Source organism: Equus asinus, chromosome 6, assembly GCF_041296235.1.
Source record: "Equus asinus isolate D_3611 breed Donkey chromosome 6, EquAss-T2T_v2, whole genome shotgun sequence".
Lineage (NCBI taxonomy): Eukaryota > Metazoa > Chordata > Mammalia > Perissodactyla > Equidae > Equus > Equus asinus.
This window is the reverse complement of record NC_091795.1, coordinates 29,699,889-29,720,634: the sequence shown is the minus strand read 5'-3', so window position 1 is coordinate 29,720,634 and position 20,746 is coordinate 29,699,889. Positions and strand designations below refer to the sequence as shown.

At 51.5% G+C, this 20,746-nt stretch overlaps 4 protein-coding genes across 8 annotated transcripts in view; 2 read left to right on the top strand and 2 right to left on the bottom strand.

Annotated features, from left to right (window-relative positions):
* Positions 1-598: 598 nt before the first annotated feature.
* Positions 599-2,832, top strand: RNF181 (ring finger protein 181). The gene is made up of 5 exons (XM_014852820.3): positions 599-1,120; positions 1,755-1,885; positions 2,067-2,176; positions 2,359-2,433; positions 2,693-2,832. Exons 1-5 carry the CDS (start codon positions 1,035-1,037, stop codon positions 2,750-2,752), a joined length of 462 nt encoding a protein of 153 aa, XP_014708306.1. The 5' UTR covers positions 599-1,034; the 3' UTR covers positions 2,753-2,832.
* A 691-nt stretch (positions 2,833-3,523) lies between these two features.
* Positions 3,524-7,781, bottom strand: TMEM150A (transmembrane protein 150A). 2 transcript variants are annotated; one of them, XM_070511847.1, is made up of 8 exons: positions 7,643-7,781; positions 6,927-7,107; positions 6,436-6,483; positions 6,008-6,118; positions 5,322-5,389; positions 4,886-5,013; positions 4,543-4,720; positions 3,524-4,301 (listed from the first exon to the last, which is right to left on the bottom strand). In XM_070511847.1, exons 2-8 carry the CDS (start codon positions 6,989-6,991, stop codon positions 4,060-4,062), a joined length of 840 nt encoding a protein of 279 aa, XP_070367948.1. In that variant the 5' UTR covers positions 6,992-7,107; positions 7,643-7,781; the 3' UTR covers positions 3,524-4,059. The 2 variants fall into 2 exon arrangements, with proteins under 2 accessions (XP_070367948.1, XP_014708303.1); XM_014852817.3 differs by having other exon boundaries at positions 6,008-6,094.
* A 1,923-nt stretch (positions 7,782-9,704) lies between these two features.
* Positions 9,705-15,407, bottom strand: C6H2orf68 (chromosome 6 C2orf68 homolog). Of its 3 annotated transcripts, none has more exons than XR_006529390.2 (5): positions 15,149-15,372; positions 14,953-15,071; positions 13,843-13,994; positions 13,181-13,476; positions 9,705-12,220 (listed from the first exon to the last, which is right to left on the bottom strand). XR_006529390.2 is itself a non-coding variant. In XM_014852818.3 (4 exons), exons 1-4 carry the CDS (start codon positions 15,253-15,255, stop codon positions 13,354-13,356), a joined length of 501 nt encoding a protein of 166 aa, XP_014708304.1. In that variant the 5' UTR covers positions 15,256-15,407; the 3' UTR covers positions 9,705-13,353. The 3 variants fall into 3 exon arrangements, 1 of the variants encoding a protein (XP_014708304.1); XR_006529389.2 differs by having other exon boundaries at positions 9,705-12,217; XM_014852818.3 differs by having other exon boundaries at positions 9,705-13,476; positions 15,149-15,407.
* A 1,871-nt stretch (positions 15,408-17,278) lies between these two features.
* Positions 17,279-20,746, top strand: part of USP39 (ubiquitin specific peptidase 39) — a 30,699-nt gene continuing 27,231 nt past the window's right edge. The window contains exons 1-2 of one of the 2 annotated variants that reach the window (XM_014852814.3): positions 17,279-17,650; positions 20,231-20,300. In XM_014852814.3, the coding sequence (XP_014708300.1) occupies positions 17,383-17,650; positions 20,231-20,300 (338 nt within the window). In that variant the 5' untranslated portion in view covers positions 17,279-17,382. The remainder of the gene's footprint in view (positions 17,651-20,230; positions 20,301-20,746) is intronic. The other variant, XM_070511845.1, reaches the window with a different exon arrangement.

Below are 20,746 nucleotides of genomic sequence, written 5' to 3'. Positions count from 1 at the left end.
AAAAAAAAAAAGGCGGATTGGTGGCTGATGTTAGTTTGGGGCTAATCTTCCTAAAAAAAAATCCTCTTAAGACTGTTTCCATGTAATGTAAATTAATTAAATGTTAAAAAAAAAATAGAATCACCTGTAAAACTACCATGCCCAGTTCAGTTAAATCGGATCAGTGAAATTAGTCTTTGAGAGTATCAGACACGGGTTTTTTCTAAAGCTACAACCTTTTCTCTCCTTCTCTCTCCAGGAGATTCATGGGTAGTCAGGGATGCAAACAACTTATTTAATTCAAGACACTAGTTTTACAGAAGCTAGGGGAGAAGTTGAGCAATGGGCTGAAGGTTACATAGATAGTCCCAGGAGCAGGTAAGGCCCCAGGTTCCCCGGCAGGGATCTTCCCCCTGTCAGCTGGGGAGGTTTGCCCCACATTTTATTATTGTGCCTAACACAGAAGAAATGAGCAGGACATTTTTGTTTGTCTTGCGGGGATCTAGGGGGAATCAAGCGCCAACCCCTGAACCAACTAGAACCCAGCGGGTGCGTAAGTGTCCAGCGGGGTCCAAGGCAGAGCAGCGGGAAGCACCCTGACTCCAGGCTCTTTCCCTAGGCTCGCAGAACCCTGAGCCCCTGGGCCAGCGCCTCCCTCTCTCTGAGGTCTCTAGCATCTTGCACTGCCTAGGCCCCCTGAGCCGCAGAGCAGACTAAGGACCCCGACATCCCAAATACTTGGCTTTTCCGGGTGCTACAGACCCGATCCACACGTCATTCCCAGGTACCTAACCTACACTCGGACTCCAGAACAGCCGCTTCCTGACCAGCCCCGGGCTCTGCCATTGGCTTTAGCCTTTGGTCACCTGACTTTTTTAAGCCAATGAGAAGCTACAAAATTGATACTTCCGCTTCATGTGCGTCTAACGAGCCACTGTACCCACCTTTCGGGTGCTCTGATTGGTCATTCTCACTCAACTCGCCAGTTTATTGGTTAGTACCGCGAGGCCGCAGTACCGGGGGCTGTGAGGGCTGTGTCAGCCAACCCGGCTGCCATGGCGTCCTATTTCGATGAACACGACTGCGAGCCGTTGGATACCGAGCAGGAGGCCCGAACCAATATGCTGCTGGAGCTTGCAAGGTGGGTGGCTGGGAGGTGGGGCCCAGGCAGCAGGTTTCTGGGCTGGGGCTGGCTGGAGAAGCCGGATTATCTGGGGCAGCGGATTCTGGGGAGGACGGATAAATAGTCTGGGGTGTTAGTCCGGCGGCGAGATTCGGGGGGAAGTTGATCATTTGGATCATTCGTGAGCGGGCCGGGGCAAGGGGATTTTGGGACAGACTGGAGCCGGAGAGTAGGGGGGTGGTGGGGTCACGGGCGGGAGGAGGAGGGCCCCAGGAAGTAGGGGAGGAGGCGGGTCATGGGGGCGGGGTAGGGGCCTGAGGGTGTGAGTAAATACGTTCGTTAGGAACTCCAAGCACGGAAGACGACACTGCCACTTGGAATCTGGCTTTACCAGGTTATCCCTGCGTGGCCTGAATAACTTCTCTGAGCCTGTTGCCTGTATGAAATGGGAATAAACGGCCTGCGTGCTTGGGTTTGTCTGATAGTAGCTGTAAATCATTTCCCACTGCTTTTTATCTAGTGAGCACTACTGAGGAGTAGCTATGATTACTATTAACTGGGCAGGGTATGTATCTGTTAACGCCTAGTGGATTGTGAGGGCAAAGAGAAAGGATGATTTTCTTTGGTTCTGACTTTGCATCCTTCTTCCCAGGTCACTTTTCAATAGGATGGACTTTGAAGACTTGGGGTTGGTTGTAGATTGGGATCACCACCTGCCTCCACCTGCTGCTAAGACTGTGGTTGAGAACCTCCCTAGGACAGTCATCAGGGGCCCTCAGGCTGGTGAGAACACTAATTCTTTCTGCTGTTTGGGGCAGGTCAGCCAGACCCACTTCCTACCCCAGCCAGACTATGGTCTGGCCCTTAATTTTCCAGGCCAGGTTGGGGCAAGAGTGTCCTTCAGGAGTGGGAGCTGGGAGGTAGGGCCTGTAGCAGCTCTCCTGATCAGCACTCCCTCCTAAAGAGCTCAAGTGCCCCGTGTGTCTTTTGGAATTTGAGGAGGAGGAGACTGCCATTGAGATGCCTTGCCATCACCTCTTCCATTCCAACTGCATTCTGCCCTGGCTAAGCAAGGTAATGCTTCCTTTCTCCCAGCCTGCACCCTGCCCTGGGCCCAGTTCTCAAGCCTCTTTCTGTTTATGGACTGTTGGGGGATCAGGGAAGGGAGAGGGGTAGGAGTGGGAATTGGTAGCAGGGGACTGATATTAGCTTATGAAGACCAGACCCGGGCTGGAACACTGCCCTGCTTTTCACAGACAAATTCCTGCCCCCTGTGCCGCCATGAACTGCCTACTGATGATGATACTTATGAGGAGCACAGACGAGATAAGGTAGGGGCTTGGGGTAAGCAGAGGGGGTGGTGATGGGGCTCCCTCAGTCCCTGTCCTCAATGCTTGCATTCCACACCTCAGCAGGCTTGGGTAGACCTTAGGGTCCCTGGTTCTGGCCACCTTCCCAGTGTCTTTAGTGAGGGGCAAGAGCCTTGGCAATACAGATGCTAGGGGCCTGAAAACAGTGAGAACCTGCCCCATCCCTTCACCCACAGGCCTTCAGGTATGGCCCCTTCCCAGCGTGCCCTCTTTCCTTTAGGCTCGCAAGCAGCAGCAGAAGCACCGACTCGAGAACCTCCATGGAGCCATGTACACATGAGACAGCTGGGGCTGGGCACCGGTCTTCCACAACATCTTCCTGTTGCACCACGAATCCTCATTAAAGGTTTCTTTACCCACCCTGCGGCTGCATTGCTCAGAGGTCTGGGCAGGGCCTCTGCACCCTCCACTAGGTCCCTACTGCTAATGGGGAAGGTAGTCCTGAACCACAGAAGGCCTCAGGTTGCGTATCCCTCCCTGCCAAGCCTGCTGCCTTGTCTGGCCTGAGGTCAGTGGAGCCCAGGTCAAGAACCTCGCCGCTAGATCATCCAGGGCTTGGGCCTCTGTCTTCGTGGCTAGAAAGCAAAATGTGTCTGGGTCTGGCAGCCAGTAGCTACTTAAAGATGGTAAAGAAAAACTAGCCTGGATCCCCCTCCCCCTGCAATTTTTAGTCAACCTTGGAATCCTAGGGGCTTTCCTTAGCTCCGCTGTGAAAATTGCTTCTAATGTTTTTAAGTTGTTCTCTCCCCACCTCCCCATATCCCATACTAAGGAATCAAACTTCAAACCAGACTCTGAGCAGGGGAAGGAAGTGTGAAATGATGAGACCAGGTCAGTTCTTTAGACTGCTTAAAGGCCCGGAAAGGGCTTCCAGCCCTGGAGGGGTGTTTGGATAGCACCTGGCATCCTTTGTTCTTAGCAGCCCTAGTCTCAAAAAGAGCACTGGGCACTCAAGTCTCTCCCTGGGGGCAGGGGCTTCCTCCTGTCCTTTGCCTAGGGAAAGCCATCCTCGATCAGGCCCTCTCTGACTCTCCAGAACAGACTACAAACATGCAAATTAGAATTCTTTTAATAGATATAAAAAAAAAAGTACTAAAATACCCACGTGGTTCTGCTGTGTTATTTGCCCTAAAGAAAGTAATGGGCAGAGTGAAGAATCCCAGTGCAACTCAGTGGGCCCAAAAGTGGGCCTTTTCACAGACTAAGATGTGCTCACCCCCCGCCCCCCCGACTTCTATCCTTCTTGCTGTTCCCAGCCCCCAATTCCTGCAGCAGGAAACCCCAGTGGTCTGGCCTCAGCACTGGGGAGTAGAAGGCACCTGAAGGGCTGGCTGGGTGAATGAGGATATGTGACCTTTAAACATAAAAACAACACTGCAGAGTTGGGGAGTGGGTCATGCGCAGCTCAGGCTGCCACGGTCCGCTCCTCTATGGCACAGGTGGGTGTAGGATGGTCCCTCCTCCAGGAGCGAAGAAGCCTATATCCCAACAGAATACTTTCTTAAAATAGTTTTTGGTACAAAATAAATGCAAAGAAGATATGGGGTGGGGAGCTGCGGAGGCTGGGCCAGCCACCCTCCCCAGACCTCAGATCATGGCAATGCTCTCAGGGGCACAGTTGAGGTGAGTGGAGGTGCTACTGTTCCCAGAGGACTTGCAGGCCCGGCCAGGGGCAGGCTGCAGTGCAGCCACCAGTGTCTCAGAGGAGACTGCCCCAAACTCGTAGCTGAAGGTGCCATAGAAAATGAGAATGTCGATGACAAACACCCACTCGCACAGGGCTGCCCCATGCTGCAGCTGAGAACTCTCATGGATGAAAAAGACACCACCTGGAATGAGGCTAAGGAAATGTTCAGTAGGATGTGTGGCAGCCTGGCGACACCCCTTCTGTCTTCCCAGATATATAACTAGGCTGGGGCAAAGGATCAGGCCTCACCTCCTGGGAGGGGGAGCAGAATACAATACTGGGCAGTGTTATCTGGAAGGTGTGCCATCCTCCCCCCTCGTCTTGGGTGAGAGAAGGGTTAGGCTAGAAGATGAGTTCCTGGCTGCCCTGACCTGGAAGGATACTGAGAATCAGGGTGACAAAGGCAATGGTTGCCAGCACAATCCGCAGGTAGGCCATAGCCAGGTCCTGGGGGGCGGTGGCCCCATGGTAGGAGAGGGCACAGTGCAGGCAGACAAAAAGCAGCCCGGCGGCAAAGGCCACGCCAGTTCCAACGTAGTGCAGAGACTTAGCATGATCCACCTGAGCCCAGAGAGGGGCTGATCTGTGAAGCAGCCCCACCCCTCCATCCCCCTTCGCACCTCCTCTGTCCCTCTTCTCCCCGCTTTCCCTCCTAGGACCTCCTTCCCCCAACCCCCAACCTTGAAGGGCTGCCCTCAAGTTCAAGAGGTGGGAAGGCAGGCGTACCTGGAAGTTGCCGACCACCAGAAGGCCTGCAGCATTGGTACAGCCTGTGATGAGCGTTGTGGTGTTAACCCAGGAATGACGACTCTGCTCCAGAAGCTGCCCATAGCGCAGGAGGCAGATGAGGGCCACTGGGGGAGGACAGCATGGGTGGGGCCAGCACTGGCGCCTTCCTCCAGCCTAGCAAGCCCGCCAGCTTCCCCCCAGACATTCTGAGGACCGGAAGGGAACAGATGGGTGGGTGGTGAACTGGGTTTCCTCAGGCTCCAGCCAGCAGGATGGCTGTGTTTGAGAGTCAGCCTTTGGAGAGAAGTGGCCCCTCTTGCTTTAGCCCTCAGTGGGGTGGGCTGCACTGAGCAAGGGTTTCCTGGGCCTTTCTGGGGAGGGTGTGGGGGTGGACTGGACTGGGCTGACTAGGGGGGCTGAGGGCACAACTCACCCATGAAAGCACCCAAGTTGCCAATGAGGCTGAAGAGGCAGCTCTCTGGGGGGTATGTGCCGCACTTGCTGCGAGGAGGTGGGGCAAGGACAAAGTGAGAGAGGGGCAGGAGCACCAGAGGGCCCCCATTCTGGCCCACCTGCTTTCTCTTGCTCTATTGCGTCTGTTGTGTAGCAGGCAAGCCACTGATTTATGAGAAGGGCCAGTGTCCCTCAAACAACTGGCCCCAGGCTGGGGCCCCCCAAAGCAGAGCTTGTGTTTGACGGGTAAGGAAGTGCGCAGGATTGCTCAGCAGACCCCGAGACCCTTGGACTCCCTGAGACTGCCAAAGCCTGCAGCGGGACTGGCTTTTCTTGAGCCAGAACTTGCGCTGGGCAATCAGAGGGCTTGAGCTTAAATCTGGGTGCCTCCACTTAACTAGCTGCGTGGCCTAGACAGATGACATAATTCAGTCTGTTTCCTGCCTATAAAATGGTGAAAACAATCGCTGCCTCAATGCTGGGAAGATTAAATGACATTATGCATGTAAAGCATTCAGCACAGTGCCCGGGACATAGTAATTGGCAAGTACTATTGTTATTAAGTGCTCTTAACATAATTATTCCTGAGAACCAGGGACAGGCCTTTGCTTGAGGGGCTTGACTGGCCCTCGGGTCTCCCTGACCTGCCCAGTTTCCAGGCCTTACCTGATGAGGGGGACATCATCCAGGGTGCAGCAGGTCTTGGGGCCCCCTTGCTCAGCAGGGTCAGGAAAGCAGGACTCGTTGTAGGACCTGGTAGGCAGGACAGAGAATAGACTGGGGGAAAGGGGTTCCCCCAGGCCCTCAGCCTGTAGCCTCAGGCCTCTCAGAGACCACCCTCCCAGACCTCCCTTGGCAGGGGCAGAAGAGCCCGCTTCCCAGGGCCTGCCTGAGACAGAAGCCAAAGGGGTGAAAGGATGGTGGGAAGCAGGTAGATGGGCACGAAGCCATGCCTGGGGAGGGACAGGCGCTCCCAATGTCAGAGAAGAGCAGTGAAGCCCAGGGTCTCCGTCTGGCTCACAGCAGCCCCGGCCCAAGAGGGAACAGAGATGAAGGGAGCTTTAGAATGAGGCTGTCTGCAGAGTGCGCCATACCAGTTCTCCACGGGGCACACGTGGCGGTTCATCACGGCCATGGCATACCTGCGGGAGCAGAACTGTCACCTTGCCCCTGTGACCCTCCCAGCCCAGCCTACCCCCACTGACTCTTCTCTTCTCCCTTAAATTCTGGCCTCATTCAGCTGGGGACTCAGGTTGGTGTGGCCCTGAGGTTTGACATCACACCAGAACCCACAGCACAGCCCCCAACTAGAGGACCTCCAGAAACTGTGCTGGCTAGGAGTATGTCTGTCAGGGCTACAATGCTGGACAGCAGTGGTGCCAGCTTGTCCCAAGGGGCTGTGTGTCCAGGCACCAGGCCAGGCTTTGGCCAGAGTGACCCTGGGTACCACCCTGGAGCTTGCAATAGGACAAGGGACGTTGTGTGTGTCGTCAAGCTCCTTTTGGGTCCTGACTGGGCCCTGTCCCTCCCCAGCCTAGGCCCATTTTGTCCCCTAGTTGTCCTTCCCCTCCCCCTCTTTACTCACACAGTCCATAGGCCAGTGATGGAGAATGCTGACAGGCTGACAGGAAGGAGGATCCAGGCGGTCATGAGGGAGGGGAGCCAGGGTGGTGGTGGTGTTGGGGGCAGGATAAGAGGTAGGTGAGGAAGAGGGGGCGGGCGCAGCTACCTCAAGATACTTCACCAAAATCATCAGCTGCCCGGGCCTGGTGGAGAGAAACAGGTCAAAGTCCAGGGTCCAGTGACTGGCCAAAGCCCGTGAGGGGCAGAGGAAGGTGGTCAACACTTGATTCAGAGCTCTCGCTGGGGCTCTGAGGGCCCACACTTCGGCCTAAGCCCCGCCAGAACGTGGACACCCTGTGGCATCCACCAGGGGCCTCCGCGTTCCACCCAAATGCCATCGGCGCGCTCAGAGACTCAGTAGGGGCCAAAACATCTGGAAAGGGAATCACCACCGCCCGTCGCCTGAGGGACGCGGGCTAAGAAAGGGGCTGGAATTAGGAGTCAGGGGGCCTACGCCAAGGAAAGCCTGGGACGGGGTCCGGGGCCCTGGTGGAGCGGCGGCCGCGCGCAGGCAACCACCCGACTATCGGTGCCCCAGGGAAGAGGCGGGTTCACGTGGGAAGCCCAGCCCGGCGCCCGCTCGCGTGGGCGCATGGAGCCCATGGCCGGGATCGGGGGACACGAGCCTCCCCGGGTGATTCCTGGACGTCCGGGGGAAACGAAGGGGCCAGTACGCACCTCCCCGGAGCGCCCACCGTCGCCGCCGTGCCCCGCTCGGCCCCCGCGTGGCGCCGTCTCCGGCTGCGGCCCTCGCAGCAGCCTTGAAAGGTTTAAAGGGCCGAGCGGCCCCGCCCCCGACGCCCCAGGCCCCGCCGCGCCGCCCGCCGGGACGTGGAGTCCGCGCGGCCCCGGCCCCGGCGCCCGCGCCCTGGCCGAGACTACAACTCCCGAGCCCCCACGCCCGCGTCACGGTGGAAACGTGGGCGGCGCCCCAACTTCGGGGGAGCTGAGCGCGGAGGGCTGTGGAGTGGGACCCGAGAGGAAGCTCTGACGCCGAGATGAGAGAAGGATAGTCTCGTTTGCCTTGTTCCTGCGGTGGAAGCTTCGGGAGGCGGGAGGCTCCGGGGCTGCACAGCCCTCAAGCTCCACCTGTGATTGTCATCGTGCAAAGGCTGAAGGAAGCCTCCCTCCGCCGCTGGGCGCGTTTTGCAGCCTGGACCCGCCAGCCTGTAGTGAGACTTCGGGGAACCTCTCTGTGTGGCACCCAGTGCTCGCCTCTGTCTAAGGCTAGGCGGGTCCGCAGAGAAGTGAGCACAAACCTTTGGCTCTTCCTTAAGAAATTCAAGGGCCCTGGATTTGGCTTTTGCTTCCCTCGGCTCAGCAAACTCTGGAGGAGGGCTACTTTTATCAGATACTTTTAATTTTCAAGGGTGCAAATACAGACTACTGTCCAGAAGTCAGTGTCCAAAACATGTTTCCTGACTGCTGAACACTCACGTGAAGCAAGGCCACAGAGACCAATGGTTATCCATTCTAAGTAGACACACGTAGCCAGGTGTTGGTAAGCAAAAGATGAGATGAAGGCGGGAGACCCAAGGCAATTTGGGAAAAGGAAACAGAATAGTGCTAGAATAAATTAGCCACCACCTTCACCAAAACTTACAGGCCAAGAGTGCCCTTCCGAACGTTCTTTCCATGATTAAAAGGGGTAGGGGGGAATACTTCCTTTCACATACCAGAAGCATGCCTGTCACTCTAGAAGGCAGCCCCGTGGAGCACTTGTGAGACAACACTGGGGCTGACAAATCATTACCTGAAGGGAGCATGGATCCAGCCTGCCAGGAGCTGGGGAGCTTAAGTTTGGCAGTGTTGGTGAGGCAAAGGTAATCTGCAGAAACAAGGCCCTGTACTGGGGCTGGGAGGGACAGACAACGGCACTATAAAATAGTACACCTTCTGCTGGTCATGCTCTGTGCCCCCGGACAAAGGGGTACCTCTTTCTAATTCAGAGATGTACCATCTTCCTGCCCAGGTGTGTTCCCATTGGAGCAGGCACCTTTTTCTCATCTGCCCAATGTTGCTGTGAACTCAGCATTTCCGACTTCACTGGAAGTTTTGCGTTCTTAATCTTACTATAGCTTGTTGAACTGGGTTTCAGTTCCTCCCCAACCATTACCATGGGGAAGGCCTAAGAGGACTACTCGGGTTCTAAACCGACTGTTCTAACACAGTGGGGGTAAGACAAACACTTGAGAACTATGATGAGGCAGACTGGCTTAATATGACGATCTGAACAGTCCCTCAAATAAAATTACCCCAAGATAGAGCTCCCTATAACAGAAAGGCTCTTCTGGGTAGTTGGTAGGAGGAGTTGCGTATCAGGTAAGAAATAGAACCTTATGTCTTTCTTTTCATATACTTTTTTTTGGTGAGGGAGTTGGCCCTGAGCTAACATCTGCTGCCAATCTTCCTTTTTTTTTTCTCCCCAAAGCCCCAGTACATAGCTGTATATCCTAGTTGCAGGTCGTTCTAGTTCTTCTACGTGGGATGCCAGCCACCACAGCATGGCTTGATGAAGGGTCTGTAGGTCCGTGCCCAGGATCTGAACCAGCAAACCCCAGGCCGCCAAAGTTGAGCATGCTAAATTAACCACTTAGCCCCGGGGCCACCCATAAGGGGCCACCTTATGTCTTTAAAAGTCCCGTCCAGCTCTAACGCTATGTGTGTCTAGTTGTTATGCCCTAATCAGGACAGTTCTTAAAACAGGCAAAGTAAGAGATGAGATTTAAATGCTGAATGATTTTAAGGCAGGCATTTAATCTTCACTTCTCATATGTACACAAGTGATTTCATCACTCCTGGCAAAAACTGTGCTGTAAAAATAGTTAAGTTTATTGGTTAAAAAGAATACTGTTTTTGAAAAGTAATTTCCTTCCAGGATTTTCAAATAATTTGTACACTTCACTTTATTCATCCACACAGCAAAAATGCTGGAAATGAGAAAACAGAATGTATGGCTTTTTATACATTTAATATCACAACATAACCAGTGCAACCAGTCTCTCATCCTGGTGGCTCTGAGAAGGCAGAGGAGCCATTCACTCGGAAAGTTTTCATTCCTAGCATCACTCCAACTACTAAGGAAATTTGGGGTGGGTGCCTATGGCTTCTAGGCCATCAGATTCCTCAGGGACAGGACAGGAATTCAATGAGGGAGCTTAAAATGTTTAAAGTAACTGTCAACATCCCATGGTGATTCTCCCAAAAGACTCAGAGGTAGGAAAGTAATCTGTCCTTATTCCTCTTTCTATATGCAAAGGCCTTATTTACACTTGTGAACCAGTTGAGAATCCACTACTCTACCATTCCCGGATCCTGCCAAACGCACAGAAGGTTGGATACTCACTACCCCAAAGGGTTTCTTCCAGCTCCATGGGCTAATCTCTAGTTGGCAGTGCCTTCAGAGTGGACCATGGAGACAGAATGTCCCCTTCAGAGGCTCTTCCACAGGGAGAAGCACTGGTTGTTGCCCACGTCGGTCCTACTGGCTGGCCAGACTCCACAGGCTCCCACTCTCACTCAGTACAAAAAACTTTACATTCTTCTTTCCCTTCTTGCATTACGTTCTTCAGACACTTCCATGCTTGCCAGCGGGCTGGAACTCAAGCTTTAGTGTTTACTCTTGCACAGCCCAAAGCCTCTGCAAACCCTAGCTTCCTTCTGTTTGTAACACCACCAGTTGTGGCCCAGGCAACACGGCGCCTTAAAATCCACGGCTTACCCTCAGTAAGTGAAGACCACTTCCTTTTGGATGGGTATGAGATACGTCTATCAGGCTACCAGACTTTTTTAGACAGCCAAGAATGTATCTAGTCAAATGAGTGTTGATTCTGAAGCAGCCTGCTGGAATGCTCCAGCTGGTCCACTTCTGCTGCCACTACATCAAACAGCAGGGAAGAGTCCTCTGTGGGACAGCTCTAGAGCCTGTGGGAAATGCCATGCTCCTTGATGGCAAAGCACCAATCTTTGAAAACAGCTGGAAGATGTCTGGAGGCAAGTCTGGTGAATAAACTGGGTAGTACCATCTTGGACCCCAGATGAGGAATAGCAATAAGCAATGAGCCTGAGTTAAAAGGGTGTCAACTGGCTGACGGTCATCACCAGAGAAGCATATCAGGCATGCCTGGAGCAATGGCAGTTGTCACCATCAGCAGGCCTCCTAGTCTAAAGGACAACCTCTCATTTAAGTACCAGGCTTAGTGCTTTATTATAATCATACTGCCTAAATTAGCTAAGAATTAGATTGCTTTCTTGGGAGAAAAATATTTTATATGCACTTAATAAAGAAAGCATCTCGAGAAAAAAACTTTACAAGCAAGGAGTTCCTATCAGTCTCTTATCTGAGAGTGGGGATTACATGATAAACACATAAAAGGACACAACAGGCACACACTTGCCTTCTCACAAAACAGGAATGGAGGCTAAAATTTGAGGTGCCATGCTCCCAACCTTCTCCTCTGGTCTTCTCTCTAAATTCTATAATTAATCCAGGAAACAGGCCATCCAGCTGTGAGAAGATGGACCCAAAAAGAACTTCTGGTCTAGGAAGCCTAAGAGTTCCAGTGAAATCCTATGTCCAAGTCAAATCAGTTGAAGAGCTGGACGACTAAAATGACTGTTCCTCTGAGCTGTAGGAAGATTGGGGATGAAGTATGCATAGCCTCCTTGACCCAGAAGGCTCTGGAGCGTAGTTAACATTATAAGTCAAAAGGCACTTCTAGCCCAGCTGAGTAAGTAGAGTGCAGACTTTCTCCTTTGAAAGAAGAACTGAGTCCAGGACTGGCAAGTCGAAGGCATTAACCTTGGGTCAGCTCTGTGGGTCAGCAGCAGTCTGGTCCTGGATGCCTTCACAACCAGGCCCTTCAACTTACCCACCTCACTTACCTTCCAGCATTCTACTGGCACTGCAAGCTGTGGCTTGTTGCAGTTTAAGGTTGTAGTTTAAGTAGCTGCCTTGCCTCATATCTGAGGTGGTAGGTTTTCAGGGGTGTAAGGCACAAACCAACAGTGTCCTCAGCTGTCCTTTAAGAGAAAAGCTGCTGAGATGGAACAACCAGAATGATCTTGAGACCCTGATGTTGAGAAACCCCCAGGGCAGGGGGACTTTGGTTTCAACAAGTCTCAGTGCTGACAGGCTCACTTAAGTCCTATACTTCAAGTCCATGAAGTTGGGCCGATTTGCTGGAAAACTGAAGTGGCCTGGAACTTTAGTGTGCAGGATGTCGTGTGGACTTCTCAGACCTTAGCCTAACCCTGCTTTAGGAAAAATGTCCAATTAGGTGAAAGCAGTGATACTCCTGGGGATCTTTACTCTAAGGATCTCAGTTTGTACACTCTTGAGAGATAGGAAAGGAGGAAGCATGGGGCATGAGACTGGCAAATGAGAGCAGCTCATTTCACTCTCTCTGGGGCATTGTTTGGGTCTTTTCGTTTTGGCAACTAGGCTCCAAACAGGCAATTATTGCTAATGTTGAATTCCCTTGTACATACATTCAAGACTGTGAAATCACATTTGGAGAGTTAATTTCAAGCTTGTTTTGCTAATTCCCTTTAGTCTGAGCAGAGGATGGTCTGTTCACCACTAGAGAGGAGCTCGAAAGCTGGAATTATAGCCCTAACCAAGGCAAGTTTTGCTGCAAGAAATCTGGCATCATCTTCCTAGGTCTCCTTATTTAGACAGTGCAAAGTGGTTCAGCATGAGAAAAACTTGCAAAAGCCATGGAAGGGGAGGGAAACATGCTTGCAAGCAGGGCTCAAAACTGAAGATCTCCCATTTTATTGGTATCGGAATTACTGGGAGAGCTTGTCAGAAAGGCAGATTCCCAGAACTCCCCACCTCTAAAAGTCCTGAGTAGCTGTAGGTACACAGTCACGTTGGGAAGTGGGGGTGGGGTGGAAGTGATGGATTCTGAAGACAAAAAGAGAAGGGAAAGGAAAGAACAAAGAAACAGAGTTGAAAAAAGATCTAGGGAAACACAGAAGTGAGCAGAAGCACATAGAAAGAAATCATAAAACAAACATGGCTCATGGAGCTGGGTGGAACAGCAGTGGCCAGGTGTCCTACAGCATATGACCTCAGTGAAAAAGCACCATGTTGGCACAATGCTTCATAAAACTCAGCTCTCCCTGGAACCCCTGCTTCCAGAACACCAAGCTAGCCAGATAAAATTCTCAAAAAATTCCAGAATATTAGGCTGGTCAAATGGGCCAACGTACAAGAATAGCCGCGAGGGAGGTGGCCACGCACAGTCCCTGCAACACCCTTTTCCTCTGGATGTGGCAGCTCTGTGGGGGTCTCAAGATCAGCTCAGACTGGTCCTGGCACCCCCAAACTAGGGGTGAGCTCCCTGGGCAGTGAATCCAGCCTGGAGAGAATGCCTTCAGCCTGGTCAGTGTCGGCTCTGGCGCTTTGCAATCTCTTCCTGGATGCGCAACTTGAGGGCCTCTCGCATGGGTGGATCCAGAGGCGTGTGTGTTGACACCTCCTCACTCACCCTTTCTGGATCATCGTCCTACGTGGAGGAAGAGTCAGGAAGCTCAGGGCCTGGCCTCTTCGGGAAAGGCGACCTGCCCTGTTCCTAGATAACACTCTCACAGAACTCCGTTTGACTTATGGCTTCTCACCAGTGCCTGTCACTTCCCAGGTGTCCCCTGTAATAGTGATTCTCAACTGGGGGCCAAGAGCCCTCCCTGTTGCCCACTGAGAATCACTGTAGGATGGAAGTGAGTTGTGCTCAAAAGTATTGCCCAGCAGTCTCTGCTCCCATGTGGAGCAGACGTTTCCCACTGGCACTGAGGAAAACAATGATTCAGGGTCTGGCAGTGATTTCTACCATGGCCCAGGACCTTCAGGCTGCAGCTGTTTCCAAGAGGCGTACCTGATACACGATAACTGAGGTGACCTCTCCGCTGTCTGCCTCATATTCTAAGCAGAAGAGCTGATGGCCAGAAGGTTCTGGCTCGGAGCCACCACTACTGCTGCTTTCACCGGACTCCTCACAGTCTGGGTTGCTTGGGTGGGTAGAAACATCTGGAAGGATGAACCAGAGTGAGAGGGAAGAGGGAAAGGCTGCTGGAGCCCCTGCCCACAGAGATGACATCGGAAAACATACCGTAAAGAAAGCCCCAAACTTCTTATGGACAGTGTGTGTGTGTGTGTGTGTGTGTGTGTGTGTGAGTGTGTGTGTGTGTGTGTGTGTGTGTGTGTGTGTGAAGTGTGTGTGTGTGTGAAGTGTGCCTCCGCCAATCAGGAGTTTCATTTACCTTTGTATCCCTGCTCCCGGGCCAGCACAGTCCTATCACATAGTAGGTACACAATGCATTTGTCTAGTGAGTAGGGTTGGAAAATAGTGGAGAAGTGGATAGAGCTCTGCTTGGGTTCAAATCCAGGCTCTGCCGTTTACTAACTCTGAGATCTTGGCCAAGTTACTTAACCTCTCTGTGCCTGTTTCCTAACTGTGAAATAGAAATGATAACAGTTCCCATCTTACCGGGTCCTTTGAAAACTAAGTGAATTAATGTACGTAAGATCTAAGAGCACTTTAAGTAACGCTCAACAAATTTAGTGCCATATGTTAACTATCGTGCTCTCTTGGTTGCAGGTAAGCTGGGGAAAAAGGCCATTTACGGGGTTTGGGCTTCATTCCACAATTATGTCCTGGTCGCCTACAGCTAGGCCAGGCTTTCCGTTAGGTAGTGGAAATAGGAAAATCTAGCACGGTGGGGTAAACCGGCAGACAGACAGCTTCTTGCCGGCTTCCACGTATGTCCTAGAATAATGATGCTTAACTGGGAGCCATAAACTCTCCCTGTTCTGCGAAATTCCTGAGCGGAGACTGAGGAGCGTCGAGGAGGTTCCGCGAAGGGACGAGGTGAGCTGAGCCTTGGGGACTAAGAAGCGGTTTTTTCCACACAGAGAAAGGAGAGCGTCGGGGCAGAGAGCCCGGGGCCGGAAGAGCGCGCGGGCTCGAGCAGGCGGGCGGCCTCACCTCGGCGTCGCGGCAGGTACACCTGCAGGTCGGGCTTGCGGGGCCGCGTCGGCGCGGGCGTGTGCCGCCTCCTCGCCTTCTCCTTGGCCGCCTGCTTCACCTTCTTGTCGTAGTCGTCCCTGCGGGGAGCCGAGCGGGAGTCAGGGACGGCCGGGCCGGGCCAGGCTGGGGGCGGCGGCGCGGGGCGGGGCGGTACCGGGCGAGCTGGTTCCTTCGGATATGGTGCACGAAGCCGTGACTCATGTCCAGCCGCCCGCCAGGCTTGCAGCAGAGCCCCGGCCTGGGATCCGGCGCCGCTTCCATTTGGGACCCAGCGCGCAGAGCCGCCGCCGCCTCCACAACGGCCTCAACGGCCGCCGTCCCTCCGGAAGAGGCCCGGGCGGCCCCTCTCCCGACTTCCGGCCCCGCGTCCTGAAGTCCCGCCCGGAAAGGGCCGGCAGTGCCGAGCGTCCCCGCGCTCGGAGCTCCGGGCGCGGAGGGAGGGAAGGCGCATGCGCGACTTCAACTTCCCGGGCAAGGCCTTGCTTTTCTTTGTGACATTTATCAACAGGAAATAAGAATTTAGGCTGATGTATCAAAAATTCGGAAAATCACAAAGCACACATTACATACTCAGCGTTAGTTGTCGAGCCTTCTCGTTCTTTTTCCGGTGATAGGATGCTGTGAAAAACTCCATCACCAGCTGCGTGACTTCGGCTGACTTGAACCCCGCTGTGCGTCAGTTTCTTCATTTGTAAAAGGGGACACTGCAAGCACCTACCTCAGAAGAGGTTGTAAGGAGGCGAATGCTCAGACAGGGCACACAGTGGCGTCCCGGTTGCACAGCGCGAAGGCTCTCTGGGCCTAGCCGTGCGAAGGTCTGCACGTGGGATCCAAACCTGCGAACCCACAGACGGCCGAAGCAGAGCAGGCGCACTTAACCACTACACCGCTGAGCCAGCCAGAGTCCTCTTAAAAAAGACAAAGTTTGGGGCTGGCCCCGTGGCGAGTGGTTAAGTTGGCGCGCTGTGCTGCAGGTGGCCCAGTGTTTCGTTGGTTCGAATCCTGGGCACGTACATGGCACTGCTCATCAAACCACGCTGAGGCAGTGTCCTACATGCCACAACTAGAAGGACCCACAACGAAGAATATACAACTATGTACCAGCGGGCTTTGGGGAGAAAAAGGAAAAAAAAATAAAATCTTTTAAAAAAAAGACAAAGTTAGGAATTCGTGATTACAACAGGGACAAACTGGTACATCCACACAGTGGAATACCACTGAGCAATCAAAAGGAACCAGATATTGATACACTCAACAACGTGGGTGAATTTCAAATATGCAGAACAAGAGGCCAGGCAAAAACGAGGGCAGGCTGTGTGAGCTTCCATTTATATAAACTGTAGACAATGCAAATTAATCTGTAGCGACAAAGCAGATCGATGGTCGGGGCAGAGGGACACTTTGGGGCTGGTGGATAGGTTCATAGCTTTATCGTGGTGATCGTTTCAGAAGGTATACATCCATCTATCAGTTATCTACCAAATTGCACACTTTAAACATGCAGTTCATTGTATGTCAATTACACCTGAGTAGAATTGTACAAAGTAGTTCAAAACCATGGAAGGGGTCGTGAAAATAAGCCCTGAGATTTGAGCTTTAGTAGCATCATCATTAAGCACCCCTCTGCCCCACGATTGTATTTTTCTGTGATACCGAGAATAACCCTCTAAATGTGGAATTGGAGACTCCAGGTTGCTGCGTCAAGGGGATGCTTTGGGGACATCGCCTAGTTCTCCTGTGCAGAGGTGTCAGTCTCCGAGGCACAGAGACTGTGGAGACGATCTCCCAATTCTGGTTTTTGGGCACAAATTATCTTGAAAAAATCTGAGGCCCAGGGGCCGGCGGGTGGCGTAGTAGTTCGGTTCACACATTCTGCTCCTTGGAGGCCCAGGGTTCGCCCAGTTGGATACCCGGTGCAGACATGGCACCGCTTGGCAAAAAGCCACGCTGTGGTAGGCGTCCCACATATAAAGTAGAGGAAGATGAGCATGGATGTTAGCTGAGGGCCGGTCTTCCTCAACAAAAAGAGGAGGATTGGTGGTGGCTAGCTCAGAGCTGATCTTTCTTCTTCAAAAAAAAAATCTGGGGCCCAGTGACAGCTGCTTTTATCCGGAAATTCTGTAGCCACTAAAAGGTTCCTGGCTCTTTAAGCTGGAAATTATGGGTAAGGCGGCAATACACCCATAAGTCGTTCTCAGGTGCGCACACAGGTTCGAGAAGGCCACAAGGGGCGCAGTACTTCCCAGAAGTTTCCTGCAACGTGATTTGTCCCCATCGGCGACTCGTAGAGAGCCCTGGGCTCGGTAACAGCTCCGCTCCTGATTGGCCGCGTACCGCTCACTCAAGCGTGCCTGGCGCCGGCGCTGGGCTACTCGGCCGGTGGTGGCCATGTCCGGCCGGTCCAAGCGGGAATCTCGTGGTTCCACCCGCGGGAAGCGCGAGTCCGAGTCGCGGGGCAGCTCGGGTCGCGTCAAGCGGGAGCGAGATCGGGAGCGGGAGACCGAGGCGCCGAGCTCCCGCGGCAGCCCGGTGCGCGTGAAGCGGGAGGTCGAGGCGGCGAGCGCGCGGGAGGCCCCGGCGCCCGTCGTCCCGGCGGTGCGGGTGAAGCGGGAGCGCGAGGCCGACGAGGACTCGGAGCCTGAGCGGGAGGTGCGAGGTGCGCGGGGCCGGGCGCGGGCTCCACCCTCTCGTTCTCCTTTTTCTCTTCCCAGTCTTCCCTCCCCGGGGGAGCCACACTCCAGTGTCCGCGTCCCGACTCCACTGCGTTTTAGTGAGGATAGTAGTAGTCTTAATAGTAACCGTAGTTAATGATTCTTCTAGCAACAGTAATAACAATAGCAGCTTCCTTTTATCGAATGCCTAACGCGCGGGCCAGGCGCTGTGCTAATTGTGTTACAGGTGTTACTTTTTTCAACTTTTACGAAACATTTGGGGAGTGAGTCCTGCTGTAATTTCTGGAATTAGATCAGAGTCGAGAGCCTGAATCCTGGCACCAGCACCATACTGTCCATTATCCGGGCACCCAGCCGGGACATCTGGATTCCAGCCCTGACTCTCAGACTGAGTCGCTGTGGTTTGGGAAAGTGGGTTTGACGTGTCTGTCCCTCTGTAAATTAGTGCAAATAGTCCTGGAACCCATGACCTTTGAGAGTCCTGTCAGTGGCCAGTGAGGCTGTCACTCCCCTCCATGACTGCACTTTTTGCCTCCTTCCACTGGGTTCTTTATGCTTCTAGTAATTTCTAGAGACCTCTTTGCCTAGCCTTGGTTCCCTGTCTGTAGTGTGTGCTTTTCCAACTTATCTTACCAATCGTTAAGTAGTTTTCCACCACTTCTGAAGGTCTTCCTGTTTATACCAATTACATCTTTTTCTTTTCTGAACTTGGAACTCCTGATTTGAACATCTTGCTAGATACTTGCTTTACGGTGAGGTAGTAGCTTATTGAAGTAGCAGTTAAACATGTCGCTAGGCTATATGCAGGGTCCTTGCTCATAGAAAGTGCTTGATAAGTATTCCTTGAATAGTCTTGTTAGTAATTTCAGGGTATTCTCTGATTTCCTTTACTTAAATACTCTGTCAACCTTAGGTTTCCCTTTCCTTGGTAGAGAAATTGTTTCTTAGATATTGTGCATAGCTGTGATAAGGAGATTGTTTTCTCTGGGACACACTAGGAACCCAGTTGCTGTTACTGTCTTGTCTTTTTTCTCCTTTTTATTTTTATCGTGAAATAGATGACAGGTACTAAGGTAGACGGAATGTAATAACGCACAAGCACAATTTAAAGAAGAGTGTGGATGTACATCTACTGCTTGTCAAGAATTGAGAAGGATCTGAGTTTTTACCTTATGTGCAGGCTACCAAGTTAGTCTGCCACAGTGTCACAGATGCTGATGTAAGACATGAGACTGTTGGGTCTGACACAGTTTATTGCAGCAGTAGCCAGAATACAGCATTGGTGTCAGTTCCCTGAGTTAGTTCCCACGGTGCAGCATGAAGAGAACCCCTACACACCAAGGCTGGCCTTATAGGAGAGGAACTCTGAGCATAGAGAAGCCAAATCTTTTATAATGGACTGTGAGCTTGCCTCTCTTTTGCTCTGTAGAAAGACACTTTCTCTGTCTTCCAAGGCTGTTCACTATACAAACATCCTTGACAAGGTAGTCTGGAGGCAGTCATTGCCTCAGATCACACACAGTATGTGCAGAAACATGAGAGACCCATGGAGAATTGTCTCCTAACACTGTCCATCTTAAGAAGTGGTACAGAACCAGTATCTTAGAAGCTCCCGCAGGCCCCTTCCCAGTTGTATTTATCATCCTTCCTTGCTCAGGTAAATCACTATTCTGAATTCTTTTCTAATCACTTCTACTTTATTTATAGTTTAACCTCTTGTGTATCCTTAAGTTGTACTGTGTTTTATGTTATATTTGATATGAATGGAATCATATTGTATGTAGTCTTTTGATTTGCCTTTTTTTTTTTTTTCTAGCCGTAGTTTTGAGGTTCATCCAGGTAGATGTTCGTGGCTAAATAGTGTTCTATGAATGATGTACCACAATCTATTTCTCCATTGTATTTGTGGGGGACATTTGGGTTTCCAGTTTGGGCTCTTTCAAATATTGTTGCTATAAATATTTTTTAGTAAAGCATTCGTGGTGCACATGTGCAAAACTTTCTCTAGGGGGTCTAAGTGGAAGAGATTGCTGGTCGAAGGGTCTGCATATTTTCAGCTCTGATCCTGCTGTACTGTTTTCCATGTTTATGCCCCATACTCATGTGCCACCAGTACATGAGCAGTCTCATTGCTCCGCATATTCACCAACACTTGGCATTTTCTGATTTTATATTTTCTTCTCTGGTAGGTGTGAAGTAGTATATCATTATGCAAAGAAATTTGCGTTTTCTTGAATATTGATGGGGTTGAGCATCTTTTTATATATGTGTGGACTGCATTCCTCATTTTCTATTGGGTTGTTTGTCTTTAAGAATTCATATTGCTTCACCAGATTTCTTTATGTAATCTGCAAATGAATCCCTTGTTGGTCATATATGTTTCAAATATATTCTTAAGTTTGTAGCTTGTCCAGTTGGTGGGCTTTTTTGGGTGTTGCCAGGCTGCCTTTATAGGAGCTCATCTTGATTAATTTTTCCCGTTTCTAGATTTCTTTGTTTGTAATTGTAGTTGACCCTGAGTATGAGTTTCCCATTTTCACAGTCTGTGATGATTTTCCTTTCAGCAAAGAATGGCCGTGTGGATTCCGAAGATAGGAGGAGCCGCCACTGCCCGTACCTGGATACCATTAACAGGTCAGTAGAACTGGGATTCCGAGGGCAGCAAAAAACAATGGGATCTGTGCACAAAGGTCTTTGGACTGTACATTGAGTAATATGTTCACAAATTTTATCCCTTTTAAAATTGTCCTTCTTGCCATGTTTATTAATCTTTGCCTTTCAATTTAAAGCGTCAGAGGGCGTGTTTTTTTAGGGTGAGCACATGCATAAAAAGCTTTTAGCTCATTTTGAATTTGTATGATGGAGTAACGGGATACATAGTATTCTTAAATGACAATAGCAAATTTAAATATTTATTGAGCACTCATTATGTGCTAGGTATTACTCTAGGTGGCTGGAATTCCACAGAGAAAAACAGACAAAAGTGTGACCTAAAGGAGAGGTAGTTACCTCATCCTGGTATTCTTTTCTTTAATCTCAGATGGCATCTTAGGATGCTTTTCAGCTTATTCTCTAGGGTA

What these genes read in the sequence shown, in the direction of transcription:
- RNF181 (XM_014852820.3), top strand. Translation starts at nt 1,035, where the DNA reads ATGGCGTCCTATTTCGATGAACACGACTGCGAGCCGTTGGATACCGAG. An exon ending in CATCAGGGGCCCTCAGGCTG is followed by an intron (nt 1,886 to 2,066) that starts GTGAGAACACTA and finishes TCCCTCCTAAAG; the next exon opens with AGCTCAAGTGCCCCGTGTGT. An exon ending in AGGAGCACAGACGAGATAAG is followed by an intron (nt 2,434 to 2,692) that starts GTAGGGGCTTGG and finishes TCTTTCCTTTAG; the next exon opens with GCTCGCAAGCAGCAGCAGAA.
- TMEM150A (XM_070511847.1), bottom strand. Translation starts at nt 6,991, where the DNA reads ATGACCGCCTGGATCCTCCTTCCTGTCAGCCTGTCAGCATTCTCCATC. An exon ending in GTGTGCCCCGTGGAGAACTG is followed by an intron (nt 6,119 to 6,435) that starts GTATGGCGCACT and finishes CCTTTCCCCCAG; the next exon opens with TCTATTCTCTGTCCTGCCTA. An exon ending in TGGTGGTCGGCAACTTCCAG is followed by an intron (nt 4,721 to 4,885) that starts GTACGCCTGCCT and finishes CTCTGGGCTCAG; the next exon opens with GTGGATCATGCTAAGTCTCT.
- C6H2orf68 (XM_014852818.3), bottom strand. Translation starts at nt 15,255, where the DNA reads ATGGAAGCGGCGCCGGATCCCAGGCCGGGGCTCTGCTGCAAGCCTGGC. An exon ending in GTACCTGCCGCGACGCCGAG is followed by an intron (nt 13,995 to 14,952) that starts GTGAGGCCGCCC and finishes TCATCCTTCCAG; the next exon opens with ATGTTTCTACCCACCCAAGC. An exon ending in CCTCAGTTATCGTGTATCAG is followed by an intron (nt 13,477 to 13,842) that starts GTACGCCTCTTG and finishes TCCTCCACGTAG; the next exon opens with GACGATGATCCAGAAAGGGT.